Genomic DNA, 18,064 nt, shown 5'->3' with positions numbered 1-18,064 from the left:
CTTTGAGTGCCCCCGTTTATGTTTCTACTCCTGTGGGAGATTCTCTTGTTGTGGACCACATTTATCGGTCATGTTTGGTTACTATTCACGGTTTTGAGACCAGAGCAGATTTATTGTTACTCGGTATGGTGGATTTTGACATTATTCTGGGCATGGACTGGTTGTCGCCCCACTTTGCTATTCTTGATTGTCACGCCAAGACCGTGATGCTGGCTATGCCAGGTGTTCCGCGTATTGAGTGGAGTGGTACTTTAGATCACACTTCCAGTAGAGCTATCTCTTTTCTTAAAGCTCATCGCATGGTTGAGAAGGGGTGTGCCGCGTATTTGGCTTATGTGAGAGATGTTAGTGTTGATACCCCTTCTGTTGATTCTGTTCCAGTGGTACGGGATTATCTCGATGTATTTCCAGCTGATCTTCCAGGCATGCCGCCTGATAGGGACATTGATTTTGGGATTGATCTGTTGCCGGGCACTCAGCCCATTTCCATCCTCCGTATCGTATGGCTCCTCCTGAGTTGAAGGATCAGTTGCAGGAATTGCTTGGTAAGGGTTTTATTCGACCCAGTGTGTCACCGTGGGGTGCTCATGTCTTGTTTGTGAAGAAAAAGGATGGTTCTATGCGCATGTGTATTGACTACCGCCAGTTGAACAAGGTTACAGTGAAGAACCGTTATCCTTTGCCTCGCATTGATGATCTGTTTGACCAGCTTCAGGGCGCACAGGTGTTTTCTAAGATCGACTTGCGCTCAGGTTACCATCAGTTGAAGATTCGGGAGCCAAATATCCCGAAGACTGCCTTCAGGACTCGATATGGCCATTACGAGTTCCTTGTTATGTCATTTGGGCTGACCAATGCCCCTGCAGTTTTCATGAATTTGATGCACAGTGTGTTCAGGCCATATCTTGACTCATTCGTGATTGTTTTTATTGATGATATTCTGGTGTATTCCCGGAGTCGGGAAGATCATGAGCAGCATCTGAGGACCGTGCTACAGACCTTGAGGGAGAAAAAGTTATATGCAAAGTTCTCAAAATGTGAGTTTTGGCTGAGTTTTGTGGCATTCTTAGGCCATGTGATTTCTAGTGAGAGTATTCGGGTGGATCCGAGGAAGGTAGAGGCCGTGCAGAATTGGCCCAGGCCGTCCTCAGCTACAGAGATTCGCAGCTTCCTTGGCTTGGCGGGTTGCTACCGTCGTTTCGTGGAGGGATTTTCATCGATTGCTGCCCCTATGACTAGATTGACCCAGAAGGGTGCCCCATTTCAGTGGACAGAGGAGTGTGAGGCGAGCTTTCAGAAGCTCAAGACAGATTTGTGACTACAAGGCCCCTATTTTGATGTTGCCTACGGTTCGGGGTCTTTACTGTCTATTTTGACGCCTCGAGAGTTGCCTGAGCGTGTTGATGTAGGACGGTGGGTGATTGCCTACCGTCCAGACAGCTTTGTAAGATACTGAAAGAATTACCCTGTCTAGACCTTGAGTTAGCTGCCATTGTTCATGCCTTGAAGATCATGGCGTCTTATTTATATGGGAGTGCCTTTGAGCATCTATACTGATCATGGAGTTTTGCAGGCCTGTACAAGCAAAGGATTCAATATGCGTTCAGAGGAGGTGGTTAGAGCTGCTGCAGGAATTATGGACATTCACTATTCCTATATCACTCGGCACAGGCAATGTGGTGGCGGATGCCGTTGAGTCCGGGCGGAGAGTTTGGGGAGTTTTGGCATATTTAATAGCTTCCAGAGAGGCTATGGCGCGATGGATGTTCAGGCCAATAGCCAGCCAGCTTCGTGAGATTGGATCTTTCGGAGAGCCCAGTCGGGTTCTGCCTGTGTGTTTCATCGGTCTTCCATTTGACCGTATCACGGGAGCGCAGTATGATGACCCTCATTTGCTTGTCTTCAACGACAGGATTCCAGCGCTGGGGATGCCAGATGTGACCATTGGAGATGATGGAAGTATTGAGGATGCAGGGCCGGATTGTGTGTGACCCAAACTGTTGATGGTCTTCACGAGATAGGATTCTAGCAGGACGGGCCCATAGTTCGCGGTATTCCATCCATCGGGTGACGCGAGATGTATCAGGACCTGAAGGCAGACACTACTTGGTGAGAGGCGGATGAAGAAGGATATGTTGTCTATCGTGTTAATGCCTCAAAGCCAGCAGGTGAAGTATGAGCACCAGCGCCCGGAATGGGTTGCTCCAGCAGATAGAGATTCGGAGTGGACAATGGGACGCGCATCACCATGGTTTTGTTATCTGGACTTCACGGACCCCTGAAGAAGTTTGATTCATTCTGGGTTAATTGATGGACCGGCTGACCAAGTCTAGCTCATTTAATTCCTGTGTGTACCACTTATTCATCGGCAGCGGTTGACGGAGATTTATATCAGGGAGATCGTCCGTTTGGCATGGCATTCCAGTTTCTATCATTTCAAGACAGAGGTACTCATGTTACATCGCGATTCCTGGAGACGCCGTTGGCGCGGACGTTAGCACTTCGGAGGGAGGTTGAGCACAGCATTTCACCCAGACAGACGGACAGTGAGCGCACTATCCAGATTCTTGAGGATATGCTCCGTGCGTGTGTGATTGAGTTCGGAGGATCTTGGGATCATTTCTTGCCACTGGCGGAGTTTGCTTACAATAACAGCTATCAGTCCAGCATTCAGATGGCGCCGTATGAGGCTTTATATGGTAGGAGGTGCAGATCTCCGGTGGGTTGGTTTGAGCCGGGCGAGGCCAGGCTATTGGGCACAGAGATGGTTCAGGATGCATTGGAGAAGGTTAAGGTGATTCAGGATAGACTCCGTACAGCCCAGTCCAGGCAGAAGAGTTACGCGTACAGGAAGGTCTGTGATGTTTCGTATATGGTTGGTGAGCGGGTTCTGCTTCGGGTCTCGCCTATGAAAGGTGTCATGCTGTTTGGGAAGAAAGGAAAGTTGAGTCCGAGGTTTATTGGCCCTTTTGAGATCTTGAGGCGAGTTGGGGAGGTTGCCTATGAGCTTGCCTTACCTCCCAGTTTGGCCGGAGTTCATCCGGTATTTCATGTTTCGATGCTCCGGAGATATCACGGGGATCCGTCGCATGTGATGGATTTCAGTTCATTCCAGCTGGACAAGGATCTATCCTATGTTGAGGAGCCAGTGGCTATTTTGGACACTCAGGTCAAGAAGTTGAGGTCAAAGAACATCGCTTCAGTGAAGGTTCAGTGTCGGGGTCAGCCGGCCGAGGAGGCGACTTGGGAGACCGAGCAGGATATGCGCAGCCAGTACCCTCATCTCTTCACTACTTCAGGTATGTTCTCTATGCTCGTTCGAGGACGAACGAATGTTTAAGTGTAGGAGGATGTAACGACCCGGCCGGTCGTTTTTGGAAATTATGCCCCGATCCCCCCGTTAACTGTTTCCCCTAAGTTCATTTCCGCTATTTTGGTTTGCCGGGACGTTCGGTGTTGAGTTTTGGAGAGTTTTGGGACACTTAGTCCCTAAATGAGAGCTTAAGAGTTGAAAAATGGTCCGTAATCAGAACAGCGTGAAGACGACCTCGGAATGGAAATCTGATGGTTCCGTTAGCTCCGTTAGGTGATTTCGGGGTTGGGAGCATGTTCGGAATGTATTTTGGAGGCTCGTAGCTCATTTAGGCTTGAAATGCCAAAGTTTGAATTTTTGAAGTTTCCGGTCCGATAGTGAGTTTTTGATCCGAGGGTCGAATTGGAAATCCGGAGGTTGCAGTAGTTCCGTCATGTCATTTGGGATGTGTGTGCAAAATTTCAGGTCATTCGGACGAGGTTCGGGTAGGTTTTTGATCGAAAGCGTGTTTGGTTGGAATTTGAAGTTCTTAGGCTTGAATCCTTGATTAATTCGTGTTTCCGACGTTGTTTTAGGTGGTTTAAGGATTGGTATAAGTTTGAATGATGTTATGGGATATGTCTGTAGGTTTGGTTGAGTTCCCGGGGGCCTCGAGTGTATTCCGGGTGCTCAACGGAGCACTTTGGAGTTGGAAAATATTGCAGAAAACTGAACTCAGCTGTTGCATACTTTTCCTCTTCGCGACCGCGGCCTCCCTCTCGCGTTCGCATAGTGTAATCTTGGAGGGAGGCCAGTTTATTCATCGCGTTCGCGTACCTATGCCAGTCAGTTCTTCGCGTTCGCGAACCCTTGCACGCGTTCGCGTAGAACAATTTGTGGACCTCAGCATTTTTCCTTAATCACGATCGCGTTACAGGCCACGCGTTCGCGTAGCTTTAAAAATCCCAGGCCTTCGCGTTCGCATCCTACTCCTCGCGATCGCGAAGAGCATATCTGACATCTTCCATCACTCTTCTCCGCGAACGCGATCTAATCTCCGCGTTCGCGATGCATTGAGTGTCTGGACAGTATTTAACATTTCAAAAACGAGGGTTAGCCATTTTTAACAAAACTCAAGCTAGAGAGCTCGGATTTGGGAGAAATTTCGAGGGGTTCTCAAGAGCAACGATTGGGTAATGATTCTCTACTCTCTTATGCTTAATACCCACTAATCTAATGACGATTTCACCTTTAAATTTCGGATTTTGAATGAAAATTGGGTGAAAGTTCGTAGACCAAACTATTGGGTTTTGAGGGGGCATTTGACCTCCGATTTGGGAGATTTTTATATGGTTAGACTCGTGAGAGTACGAGGGTTCTGAAAATGTGAAAAAATTATTTGATTACGGGGCGTTGGCCTGGAGGGCATTTTGGTCATTTCACCTAATTTTACACCGTAGCTTTGAACTTATTAGCAAAACCAAGTGTTTGCGATGTTATTTACAATATGTAATTGAATTGAATAGATTTGAGCCATTTGGAGTCGGATACTCGTGGCAAGAGCGTGATATCTAGTTGATATTGAGCCGGTTCGAGGTAAGTGGCTTGTCTAACCTTGTGTAGGGGATCTTGGATATGATCTTTAATATTTGAATGCCCCGTACGTGTGGTGACAAGCGCGTACTTGAGCTAGTTGTTGTAAATCTGTTTCTACATGAAGTATTTAAATTGAGCTTTCTTGTTTACTTGTTCCTTTTAACTGTAAGTTTGTACCTGTGCTAGCTTAGAGGCTCATGTTTAGCTGACTTACCTGCTTATTTTCTTTAAATGTGCTATTTGTACTCTGTGAAGCATGTTAGGCTATAATTTACTACTTCGTGTCGTGATTTTTAGCATTCTTCCGAGATTTAGGAATCGTTGTTGTTGTGTGTTTAATTTGGGACTACGGGACGGCTTCCCGGGAGATCCCTTGTACTTGAGATATTCTGGACTGAGGGTGCGGGATACCAAGAGATCCCTGGCACATGTGTTTATATATATATATATTGGGATACCAAGAGATCCCCGACTTACTTATTGAGGATACTAAGAGATCCTCGGGATACCGAGAGATCCCTAGTGTTGATGATAAGCATACCAAGAGATCCTCGGGATACCAAAAGATCCCCCGGCTACTATTCCTTGTGAGGGCAGTTTTCCATGTATTGTTACCTTTGCTTTCTATTACTGTTCTTCCTTATTTACCTGGTTTTGATTCTCGCTGTAGACTTTATTTAAACTATTTCTGTTATCTCATTATTTATTATGTTATCTCAGTAGGGCCCTGACCTTCCTCGTCACTACCCAACCGAGGTTAGGCTTGGCACTTACTGAGTACCGCTGTGGTGTACTCATGCCCTTCCTGCGCATGTTTTTCATGTGCAGATCCAGGTACTTCCTCCCAGATGTATCATCCTCGTGGTGGAGAGTCCTAGCTGAGACTTGAGGTATATCTGCTACGTTCGCAGACCAGGAGTCTCTACTCTATTCCGGCTTTAGCAAATAGTCCCTTTTCTTTCCTTTCATGTTGATTAGACATTCTGGTGTAGAGCAGTTTACTACATTCTAGTAGCATGTGTTCCCCGTGAGTTTCCGGGTTTTGGGATTTAGTTGCAGACTTCCGCATATTTTGAGTTGCATAGGCTGAGTGGCCTTATATTCAGTTGTTATTTCCGTATGTTCAATTTTAATTTATTATTCCGCAAATGTTAACTTGTTATTCCGCACTGTTAGGCTTACCTAGTTGTAGGAACTAGGTGCCATCACGACATGTTCATGGAGGGTGAACTGGGGTCGTGACAGGAAGCTAGGGTTTTGCACACACACTTGGGTTTTGAAGATTTCACGCTTGTGGTTAAGAATTTCTTACCCATTTATGTTTATTTCTTCATTTCCTTGCTTTGTATTGAATATTTAAGTGTGTAGTATTTATTTCCAATAATTGAATCTTGTTTATCGAAATATTCATAATTAAAGTGTGGATTAAATACCTTGTTGTGCTTACGTATTGAATGATTTTCATTTATTTATGAAGTGAGTTGTTGTTTCTTTAATTATTCTTATTCTTTAATGTTTCCAAAGGGATTAGATAACCCTAGGACTCGCCCATTAACTCCGAATTAATTTTGGAAATGATAATTTGCGGTTGGAAAAGATTAATTAACAAGAACTTGAAGCTTTAACCCTCATTTTATAGATTCTACCTAGGGATAGGATTGAACTACTTGTAGCCATATCCGGGTGTGCTTAATCTCTTAATTATTTTAGGGATAATTCAATTAGGAAGTCTTGTTAGTCTTTGGAAGAAGCTAATTAAGAATTATTATCCGTGGCTAATTAACATAAACTCGCTCATATTTGTTAAATCATGAAATACATTGGATCATTACTTGAGTGCAATTCCCGATGCAACCATACTTGTAGCCATTGATCATTTTACTTGCATTCTAGGGTAGTTTACATTTCCGCATTTAGTTATAAATATTTTCTCAAATCAATTCTAAGTGTTTGGCACTGCATAACAAGTGATAATTCTCTTACATTCCTAATCGCCTACATATTGTTCTCTGTGGGATTCGACCCAGACTCATAGTTGGGTATATTATATTGCATGCGACCGTGTCCATTTACTTTTTAGTAGTGGATTTGGACTTCATCAACGACCTAAACCGATGGGCCGCGACGGGCACCCGGTAGCTTACTCAACCGAGTACCAACGTAACATATCTCTCTTATTACATCATCATATACACGTGACATACGGGCCTAATAGGCTAAGATGATCATTTATAAACTCAAAACATAGGCCTACAAGGCCGTACAATCTTTCACGTACACGACATATGTCTACAAGCCTCTAAGAGTACATAAATGTCATAAAGGCAGGGACAGAGTTCCTCCATGCTAAACAATACACGTCTAAATCATACTAACCAATGCAACTCTGAAGCAAATAGAGCGCACCAACATCGTCCGATGAGCTTATAGCCTACTTGAAGGGCTCTCGACCTGTCTATCGGGACCTGCGCGCTGAAACGCAGCGTCCCCAGGCAAAAGGGCCGTCAGTACAAAAAATGTACCGAGTAAGTAAGGCACATAAATAAGTACATAACAGACATGGAAGAAATATAGAGTAATTGACTCAACCTGCAAGTCTGGATAACTCTGTAAATCATGAAATACTTTTAGGGTCATGCATATGCGTATGAATGTCATGTCGTGCATAGGTACATGTTTCATAACATCATCAGCCTCTGAGGGCATCCCCATATCATATCGGCCACTGTGGGCAGAATCATTAACGTATACCAGCTGATCAGGTGGTGGTGCGTATATAATGCCATAACCTTTCCCATATCCCATATACATATATACACATACATATATACACGTATATAATGCCATTTGGTCATGGGTCAATGTACATGAATGCAATGCATGAAAAGTACGTTAATAAAATCTTTCAGATTGTCATAAGACCATTTTGCCTTTGAGTAATATCATAAAGTGTTTACCGTGAAAATGGTAATAATAATTAAATTTGTTGATGGGACTCTAAAAATAAGTGATCTATTTTTATGCTAGTTGTTTAAGAAGATCATGATATTTGTAAGAAGTTAGAGACCAAATGCAAGCTAAAATAGAGTTACAATCGAACCGATGAGCTGACCAATCGGGGCCTCGGACTGACCGATACGGGGTCTCGAGGTCGGTTCCTGGGCTCGGGCTCGAGCTATTAAGCGTAATCGGGGAAGGGCTAACAGTTGTAAAATAATCAGCAAAAGCTCTTTATGACAAATGATAAGCAATAAATGAAGAACAAGTATGAAAGTAATAAATAAGAGCAACAATATCGAGAGAGTATGTTAGAAAGAAAGGAGAGAGAGTTGTTGTATATTTCGTGTGAACAATTGGAACTACAACAGCCCTTTACTAAATGACAATGATCCCTTTTATATAGAAGGGGTATCCCTACACGGTATAAAATACATTAATTGTAAAGATATGGAGATGGGACGGCTAGACATGACACCCTGATTCGGGTTCAGAGTAGGCCATTCAGAGTAGGCCGGCTAGGCTTTGTAAGACATAGCCGCGCATCTTGGGAACTCACCGTCTTTACCCTTGCCATGGTCAATAATGCCTCTAGGCCAGGCGTCGATGAGCCTCGAGGGAGGGAACTTGGTCACAGCTTTGCGGCCTCGAGGCTTCAAGATGATCTTCTGGAATGCCTTCATGACGGGAAATTGGACTCTCCGATTTCACCGTATACAGATAGTCTTCGCATTTCCTAGAATGAAGCAATGGGAAGCGATTTTGACATCGAACTCTTCGGGATTTCCGCAATGACATCATACCGGTGACGCAACCTATGATGTGGGCCTTCACGGTAACCGGGACATCCCATGGACTTGTCTTTTCGGCGTCATTCAATGCACTATCGATTCCCATTCTTCAAAGTGACAGTACCGCCATTGATTCAGTTTTTCATGAACGCATTGATTGCACCTGCCGATCCGTCTTTCAAAGGCATTGATGGCCATTATCACCCCTTATAAATGGGGGCATTCCGGCACTATCTCTTTATCCAAGTGACTTTCTCTATTCATTCATCCCTTACTTCTTACTATCTTCCTTCATTGCTAACCACCATGTTTGGGGTTTACAGCCTTATGGTTGTATGGCAGCATTTTCATCGGGTATGTGGTTGCCTTCAGCCTGAGCTTCCCCTTGTCGAGCGAGATCATACCGTCTTGTCGCTATTGTTGTTGCTCTACGCCTGTTGCTGCTGTTGTTATTGGCTCGAGGTGATGATACAAGGGCGGCCGACTTCTTCCGATCTAGAAGGATGTTTGGACTCTACACCACTGCTCGGGAGAGTGTTCGTACTATACACTGCTGCTCACTCTCCTACCCTGTCCTGGAGTGGCACTTCATTCCTTGGATTTTTTCCTTTTCTGTAGCGATTTCATGGGCGCCGGGCGATGTTTCATATCTGCCTGGTTGGGTCTGGAAGTTGGCGACCCACTCGACTTGTGACGAGCGTAGGTGGCAGAGCTGTATCCCGGGGCAGATGGGAAGCAAAACATCACGGTGTGTGTTTGCACTACCTTTTCCTTACCCTTTGTTTATTTGGAGAGGCATTTTCCCTTTCTGCGTATTAATCTTGCTGCCGTAGGCATTGAAGAGTCTCCTGAGGCGAGGTCGTGCTCCTCCGGAGAGGGGGAGGGGTTGCCAGCTCCCGGGCTAAAGAATGACAGAAATAATTAGGATATGCATTCGCAGGGTGATGGCGCTCAGAGTAAGGCGAAACAGGGCCGGAGCTTCGAGACGGAAACAACATTTAAGCCTATCGCGCCCGAAGTTCCTGGTTCTGGAAAGGTGGTTTATCAGAGCGATCGTGCCTCGACCAAAGTTGCTTCTTCTAGGGCAGGGGACTAGATTAACAAATTTGCCCTCGGCCTTCGAGGAAGTCTGTCGGCTTCAATTCGCGGTGAGTTTCGACATAGGCCTTTTGAATCCCGCGTCTTTCTTTCCTTATCGAGTTTTCTTCTGCAGGCCTTGGACAGGCTTAGGTCGGAGCTGCTCCGTCATGGAGCTAGGCTCCAGAAAGCTCCAGATGAGGATAGACCCCTTAGGCTCCTTTGCGAGGAAAAGGAAGTCGAGCTGGCACACTTGCGATATGAGGTGTGCCGGAGCTTGAATTACAAGAGCTACTTGATGGAGCAGGTAACTTTCCATCCCGGGTGCGTATGTGTTCCACCTTTCAGCTTCTGAGGCTAACACTTCGTTTATTCCAGTTGCAGGAAAAGACGGAGGCCCTAGAATGTCTTCGGGATGAAGCCTAGCGAATCAAGAATGACTGTGATGAGCTAAGAGCTCGGGCGAAGGTTCAGGCTTCAGAGGAGAAGGATGCCTTGGCTAAAGTTCCTGCCTTCGAGGTTCAACTCTGCTAAGCTCGTGATAATGCTTTAGTTCAAGCGAATATGATCACGAAGCTCAAATCCGAGCTTTCAAAGGTTAGGGCTGAGATGGTTGATGCCCGAACCGGAGCAGTACTGAGCCGAACTAAGGCTGATCAGGAGATGGCGATTTATTTGAAGGAATCTACCGATGCTCAAGCCGAGTTGAAGAGGGTCCTCGATCTTGAAGAGAGGATCAAATAATATGCTCGTTGCAAGTCTCGAAAAAAGATTCTCGAGGAGATCCGCGCTAGGGGTTTTGTCCTCTCGGAAGAGTTAGCGCGAGCGAGGGCGGACGAGCGTGATGCTCGGTTACTCCTGTCCGACACCGAGGAGAGTGAAGATGAGGCCGCTAGGCCGTAGCTCCCAGTGGTAGGACGTAGATTTTGCCATTTGTACGTAGCATTTCCAGAGCATGTTTGTATATGGAGAATGTGCTTTTTCGCGTATGCGTATAAAAGAAAACCTTGTGGCTTTACTTCTTCTGTACCCCTTTCTGTCTCGCATATGGCCAGGTGAACTGGTCTCAGAGTCGGTGATAACTGTTAGATTTGTGATATGGCCCTGGGGCTCATTAGGCTGGTCCGGGGGCTCTTACGCGCTCGATCGATGCGACCTTTAGTATAAGCTGGCGTTTCAGCTCTTATGCTTTTGCTCAACTATTTTGGGTTTAGTCTCCAAGTCGGGTTTCGACTCGAGCTCGTTTGGCCCTCAAGCTTTTATGTTTGCATAGGCTAGCGACAATGGCTCTTACGCCTTTGATCGAAGCGATCTTTTATATGCGTGGCCCTGAGGCTCATTAGGCTGGCGACAATGGCTCTTACGCTTTGCCTCGAGGTATATGTAGTTAACTATTTTGGGTTCTGTCTCCGAATCAGGTTACGACTCGAGCTCATTTGACCCTCAAGTTTTCATGTTAGTGTGAGCTGACGATAATGGCTCTTGCACTTTGGGCCGATGAGACCTTTTAATGTAAGCTGGCGGCAATGGCTCTTACGCTTTGGGTCGAAGAGACCTTTTATTGGCTTTATTTTCCTCTCGTTAAGGACTTTTTCAAATGATTTTGGAAGAACCTCAATTTCAAGTCATTTGCGGCAACGTTCGAGCACCTCGGGAGGTTTGGCTCGGAGGTTGAGTAGCTCGAAGCCTTATGATTTGGAGATGACATGGCCGAAATTCTTTTGCCTATGTTGAGGGTAGCCTGTTTAACCGGTTCTTTTCAAAGTAGATTCAAAGTAATGGCCTATGATTTTGTTACGACGGTCGGGCGTCCCCGAGTCGCATTAATTTGGCTTGTACAGCCGTATGACCGTAGTCATTTGTGCTTGGCCGGAGCCATTTTTGGTCCCGAGTGTAGTAGTTTAGGTGTCTATATCGAGGGTATGCCTTTTCAGGGATCTTACAAGTTCGATATATAGCCTAAACTTTGGGATCGAGTTTATGCTTGGAGGAAGGTCCTATAAAATTTTCATGCCTTTGAGGTCTTGGTACAAGTATGATTCATGCCTTGCTTGAGGTCTTACAGTTTTGTTGATACTTGGTACAAGTATGATTCATGCCTTGCTTGAGGTCTTACAGTTTTTGTGGATACTTGGCACAAGTATGATTCATGCCTTGCTTGAGGTCTTACAGCTTTTGTGGATACTTGCTACAAGTATGATTCATGCCTTGCTTGAGGTCTTACAGTTTTTGTGGATACTTGCTACAAGTATGATTCATGCCTTGCTTGTGGTCTTATAGTTTTTGTTGTTGCCTTATATAGGTCTTACTAGACCGAGTCTGCCCGCTCGGGGTCTTATGGCCTCGGGTTTTTTATTGAATGGCGATTAGCGACAGTCTCCGAGTCGTCGAGGTTATTTTGGCTCAAGAGCCGTTACTCTGCAGCTCGGTATTGCCACATTGAGGGCTTACAATTTCGGAGATTCCGACCCTGAGGTCATGCGATTTTTGAGATTTCGACGCCAGTCCCCGAGTGTTCGGGGCACTTTTGGCCTTGGAGGTGTTTCATCATTTTCACGCTGCCTCGTAGAGGGCTTATGAATTTGGAGTTTCAACCCTGAGGTCATGCGGATGCCAAATCGTTGACGCCAGTCTCCGAGTATTCAGGACGTTTTTGATGGAGGAGTTGTTTTGGCGAAAATGTTGAGTTTCCTTTGGAGTATGAGATGCTTTGACAAAAGGTATTCTTTGATTGCTTGGCACAAGTACATGTGTCTCCGCCCTCGGGGGCCCGGCTATGCGGACACGGTTCATTCGACCGTTTGGCACGGTACATCATTTTCTTATTGGGACCCCATTTTGCGTTTTTTGTCTTTTCCGAGGGGATGATCTTCCGGGAGGATGCCCTCCAGTGTTCGAGGTTGATTGCAAAAGAAACGTTGAACATTTCTCTAGACCTTCCTTAGGTAGCATATAGATGTTGCCTCATTAAAAACCTTGACGGTAAAACCATTCTTGGGATGAAACCCAGTCGAAGGAAAAGATTACAACGCATGCTTTCGAAACTTAAGGCCTTTGGGTTGGGAAGAGCTCTGGTTGTTTCGATCGGGTGCCTGCATGAGGGTTAGTATGAAATATAAAATGCAAAGGGAGATGATTACACCTTAGCGTGGGATGCGCCGGCGATGTTCCGAGGTCTGATATGTCCCTATCGCTTGTAATGAGGACGCGGTACCATCCTTCACTATATTTAATCGAGCTTAGCCGATAATGTAGTTTGCTTGCCCTTTGGTTCTTTCGAGAGTGGAGATATTGGTGTCGATGCCGCGCCGTGCACCGCAAAAATTTCTCTTGCCGCGTGTTGTTCCCCGTAGACGGTTTTAATCCCGTCCTTTGTTGGGAATTTCATCATTTGGTGGAGGGTGGATGGCACTACTCTCATGCAGTGTATCCATGATCGTCCGAAAAAGGTATTGTACCTCATGTCTCCTTCGATGACATGAAATTTGACATTTTGGGTCGTGCCAGCCACGATGACTGGAAGGGTGATGTCTCCTTTAGTTGTTTCACTTGCCATGTTGAATCTGTTGAGGACTCAAGTGGCGGGTACGATTTGGTCTAGCAGTCCGAGCTACGTGGATCCACGAGTACAAATTTTACTTAAAATTTATTCACGAGGAAAGAGATTACCAGTGCGTCGTTATGAGGTTGAGACAAGGTCTCGGAGTCCTCTTCGCTGAATGTGAGGGCATATTCGGGTATGTATCCCCGGGTTCGCTTTTCTCTGGTGATGATTATTTTTGTCTTTCTCATCACGGGTTCCTGGGGAGCGTCGACGCCTCCCAATATCATGTGGATAACATGTTGTGGCTCGTTTGTTTCGTTCTTCTTGGCCGCCTCTCATTCTCGGAACAAATTTTTGGCCCGGCCGCTTAAAAATTCTCGGAGGTGACCTTTATTAAGTATCCTGGCTACTTCCTCTCGGAGCTGGTGGCAATCTTCGGTCCAATGGCCGTGTGTATTATGAAATTCACATAATAAGTGATAATTCCTTTGGGAAGGATCCGACTGTATAGGCCTGGGCCATCTGGTGTCTCTGATTTCGCTGATGGCGAAAATGATATCCGATATATCGATATTAAAGTTGTATTCTGATAAGCGCGGTGCCCCTGTTGGCACGGTGTATCCATCGAGTCCGGTTCTGTTAATGAGTCCCCGAGGATTCTATCCTCGGTTGATCAATCGATCGTTGCGAGGTGGGTTGCGCCTTGAGGCGTTCCTCCTTCGGTGTATGGCTGATATCTTTCCTTTTATTTGGCTTTGGCTCCTTTGTCAAAAGCCTACTCGGGTATAATAAGCCTGAAAGGGCTCCTAGTTGATCATCATCGACCCTGATCTTTGTGTGATATCGGTTGTGGACGTCCGACCAAGTTACGGCGGGATACTCGATCAGATTCTCTTTCAACTGCCTTGAAGCTATTGAGCTCTGCTCATTCAGGCCTTGAGTGAAGGCCTGTACCGCCCAGTCATCGGAGACCGGTGGTAGTTCCATTCGCAAGGCGAAGTACTGCACCGCCCAATCGTCGGAGAACGGTGGTAGTTCCATTCATTCCGTTTGGAAGCGAGATACGAACTCTCGCAGCATTTCGTTCTCCCTCTGCTTGATCTTGAACATGTCAGACTTCCTCATTGCTACTTTGATGGCACCGGCATGTGCCTTTATGAAGGAGTCTGCCAGCATGGTAAATGAGTCTATGGAGTTGGGAGCTAGGCTGTGATACCACATCATGGCCCCCTTCAAAAGTGTTTTCCCGAACTTCTTCAGTAAGACGGACTCGATCTCGTCGTCTTTTAGGTCGTTGCCCTTCACCGCGCACGTGTAGGCAGTAACGTGCTCATTGGGGTCTGAGGTCCCGTTGTATTTTAGGAGTTCTGACATTCTGATCTTCTTTGGAATGGGTTTCGGAGCCGCTTCCTCAGGGAACGGCCTTTGCACGAACTTCTTCAAATCCACACCTTTCAGGACTGGGGGTGCGCCCGGGATTTGGTCGACCCTGGAGTTGTAGGTCTCAACTTCTTGTCGTTGGATGCTATCATTTTCTCGCCCGATTCGATCCTTTTGCTGAGGTCCTCGAGCATTTTTACGATGGCGGGATCAGCTATCGACCCATTATTGGTTGACCTCTCCGATAGATGTTTGGCCGGGGGAGCTGTCCCAGGTGTTACCGTGCTAGGAGTCTTCTGATGACTTTGCAGCTGAGCAATAGCCAGCTGTTGTGCTAGCAATATTTCAAAAATAACATGAAGGCTAACTTCCCCTTCTTCCCGAGCTGGGGTTTTTTAGGCTTCCTGTTGGTTGCGTTGGTGTATGTTCCTGTTTGTGTTGGAGCTTTTTTCGACGCGTCGGGCGTCGTATGAGATTCCGTTCGCCGGAATCAGTCCTGGCGCATTCTCAAGATATTGTGGCAGCTCACCAACACCTAGAACAGCCACACCATTTTCTCCATGGTTCTCAATATTGTTGTTTACTGAATTAGACATATTAACCTGAAACCAAAGATCTTGGACAAGAAGAAGTGTGAAAGATAACTTGCGTTGTGTAATGAAACCAGCAAGAAAATAATCACTATTATTTTTAGCCCCACGGTGGGCGCTAAACTGTTTACCGTAAAAAAAAGGTAATAACAATTAAATTTGTTGATGGGACTCTGAAAATACGTGAACTATTTTTATGCTAGTTGTTTAAGCAGATGATGCCATATGTATGAAGTTTAGAGACGAAATGCAAGCTAAAATAGGGTTACAATCGAACCGATGAGCTGACCAATCGGGGCCTCGGACTGACCAATACGGGGTCTCGAGGTCGATTCCTAGGCTCGGGCTCGAGCTATTAAGGGTAATCGGGGAAGGGCTAACAATTGTAAAATAATCAGCAAAAGCTCTTTATGACCAATGGTAAGCAATAAATGAAGAACAAGTATGAAACTAATAAATAAGAGCAACAATATCGAGAGAGTATGTTAGAAAGAAAGGAGAGAGAGTTATTGTATATTTCGTGTGAACAATTGGAATAATATCAGCCCTTTACAAAATGACAAGGATCCCCTTTATATTGAAGGGGAATCCCTACATGGTAAAAAATACATTAATTGTAAAGATATGGAGATGGGACGGCTAGACATGGCACCCTGATTCAGGTTCAGAGTAGGCCATTCAGAGTAGGCCGGCTAGGCTTTGTCAGACTTAGTCGTGTGTCTTGGGAACTACCCGTCTTTACCCTTGCCATGGTCAATAATGCCTCTAGGCCGGGCATCGACGAGCCTCGAGGGAAGGAACTCGGTCACAGCTTTGCGGCCTCAGGGCTTCGAGCTGATCTTCTGGAATGCCTTCATGACGGGAAATTGGACCCTTCGATTTCACCGTATACATAAAGTAAACTCTTTTCAACTTTCGTATTTTTCTGAGACCCATGAACAGTTGATAAAATATTATGACACATGTAAATTCAAGAACATAGATATCTCTTATACTTCTATGAATAGAGTCATTTATGGAATTTGTGCATTTGCACGTTTCGTTCGTATCGTATGGATCATGCCAAAAGAAAGAAGGGATAGCCTTAACATACCTGAACCAATTCTCTTTTGCGAAAACACGTAACGGAGGACCGAAGTAGTGAAGAATCCGTATGATATTCTTGAAAATGATTGTACCGGGCTTTCTTTGACTTAGCATTTCACGTTGGACCTTAAGTCTGCCTTCTCCACTAACTGACATGATATCTCCAGTCTTAGTGGTAGTATTGTTTTTTTTTTGTCGCTGTTGTCCAATTGACACGAACATCTCTATTACTAATCAAACTGGCCATTTTGGTTCGTGAAACTTCGAACCCTGCACTGGCTATGGAATCAAGACTCAGTGATGCCTCAACGGATTTTAAGTACTTGGTCCTTGGTGGTTCATATTCAAGGGGTAGCAATGAAATCTTCCTGCAAGAGGCAGAATAAATCAAATTTATGTATAGTTTCATAATTTGGCAAGTTCTGCACTAATACTTAACGTCCAAACAGTACTGGATACTAATAGATAGACCAAGCCTTTTTGTATGTGTAAAGAAGATATCATGTGGTCTTATGACTAAGCCTTGCTTTTTTAATTCAAGACTTGTGCGTGTAAATAAGGCATCTCATGCCTAATGACTCATCAAGCCTTTTGTTGCCACTTTGGCTTAGATTAATGCCAAGTGGCAGCCCCAAAAAGGATATTTATCCACTTAATTTATTAATTAACTAGGTAATGTCTCGTTACCTAGTAATTAATCAATTACCCGCAAAATTGAGAATTATTCCCACTTACTTAAAATATTACTCACTTTTCTCGTACCTTCTACACCTTACCATTATGGTCATGTGGTACCTTCTATGGTACTAGTCCATAAATACCGAGTATTTTAGCTCGAGCAGTATTTTATCCCAACATGCCAAACTTGGATGAAAATTCGTTTTCTTTGACTTGCTCCCCCTTTCACCTTTACTAATCACTTGTGAAATAGCATAATCCTTATAATCTCCAAATAATCTTTTACTTGGACTGATGTCAATTACCTTACGACAAATTCAACGTACAATACTTCAGGGTGCAACATCGTCGTGACTTAATACTGCGAAGAGTGACATCACCGTAATGTATTACTGCAGAGCATAATAGCGACGTAATACTGCGGGGCGCAACATTATTCCCCCCTTTGGAACATCCGTCCTCGGATGTTGACTTATGCACTTATCATTTTCATAACTTATATCTTCCGAATACTTTAGAACTTCCCTTGCCATATAGGCGACTGTTCTGTGAATAAGTCCAAAGTCCAGGGCATTCCCCCCTTAGGCCTCCTTCTCACACCACAACTTGTAGTCGGAATCCTTCCAATCTCGTAACCGTTGCTACCTTTCATCATGCAGCCTGTACAATTTTGACCTTGTAAGTGTGCCCAATCTCTAGGCTTTATATGTAGAGCTTGATAAGATGTCCCTTTGGGCGTCTATGAGTATACTGAAGTTCTTCGCTCGGTACTTTGTTGAATTCACACATATTGCTTTATCTCATCGCATAGGTCTGTTTAGCCATCCGTATGAATTTACTGCCATAACTCTTACTTAATTTACCGTTGCTGAGTTCTGCTACCAAATCTCATCTTACTCTCGTTGCTTATTCCATATGTATAAATTTAAGTCCTTTAATGCTTCCTCATTACTGATCATCTTTAGAATGACGGCCTAATCTCGTCTCATACTTTGTGACTTTTGTCCATCCATTGCTGATTCACCTCGTTATT

At 45.0% G+C, this 18,064-nt stretch overlaps 1 protein-coding gene across 1 annotated transcript; it reads left to right on the top strand.

Annotated features, from left to right (window-relative positions):
- On the top strand, window positions 626-1,045 carry LOC109223039 (RNA-directed DNA polymerase homolog; the record flags this gene model as incomplete). The annotated part of the gene is made up of 1 exon (XM_019387302.1): window positions 626-1,045. A coding segment is annotated over exon 1 (420 nt), but the record flags the coding sequence as incomplete, so codon positions are not given.

Source organism: Nicotiana attenuata, chromosome 2 (genome assembly GCF_001879085.1).
Source record: "Nicotiana attenuata strain UT chromosome 2, NIATTr2, whole genome shotgun sequence".
Taxonomy (NCBI): Eukaryota; Viridiplantae; Streptophyta; class Magnoliopsida; order Solanales; family Solanaceae; genus Nicotiana; species Nicotiana attenuata.
The sequence above is the reverse complement of the archived record's forward strand: the minus strand, read 5'-3'. Positions and strand labels throughout refer to the sequence as shown.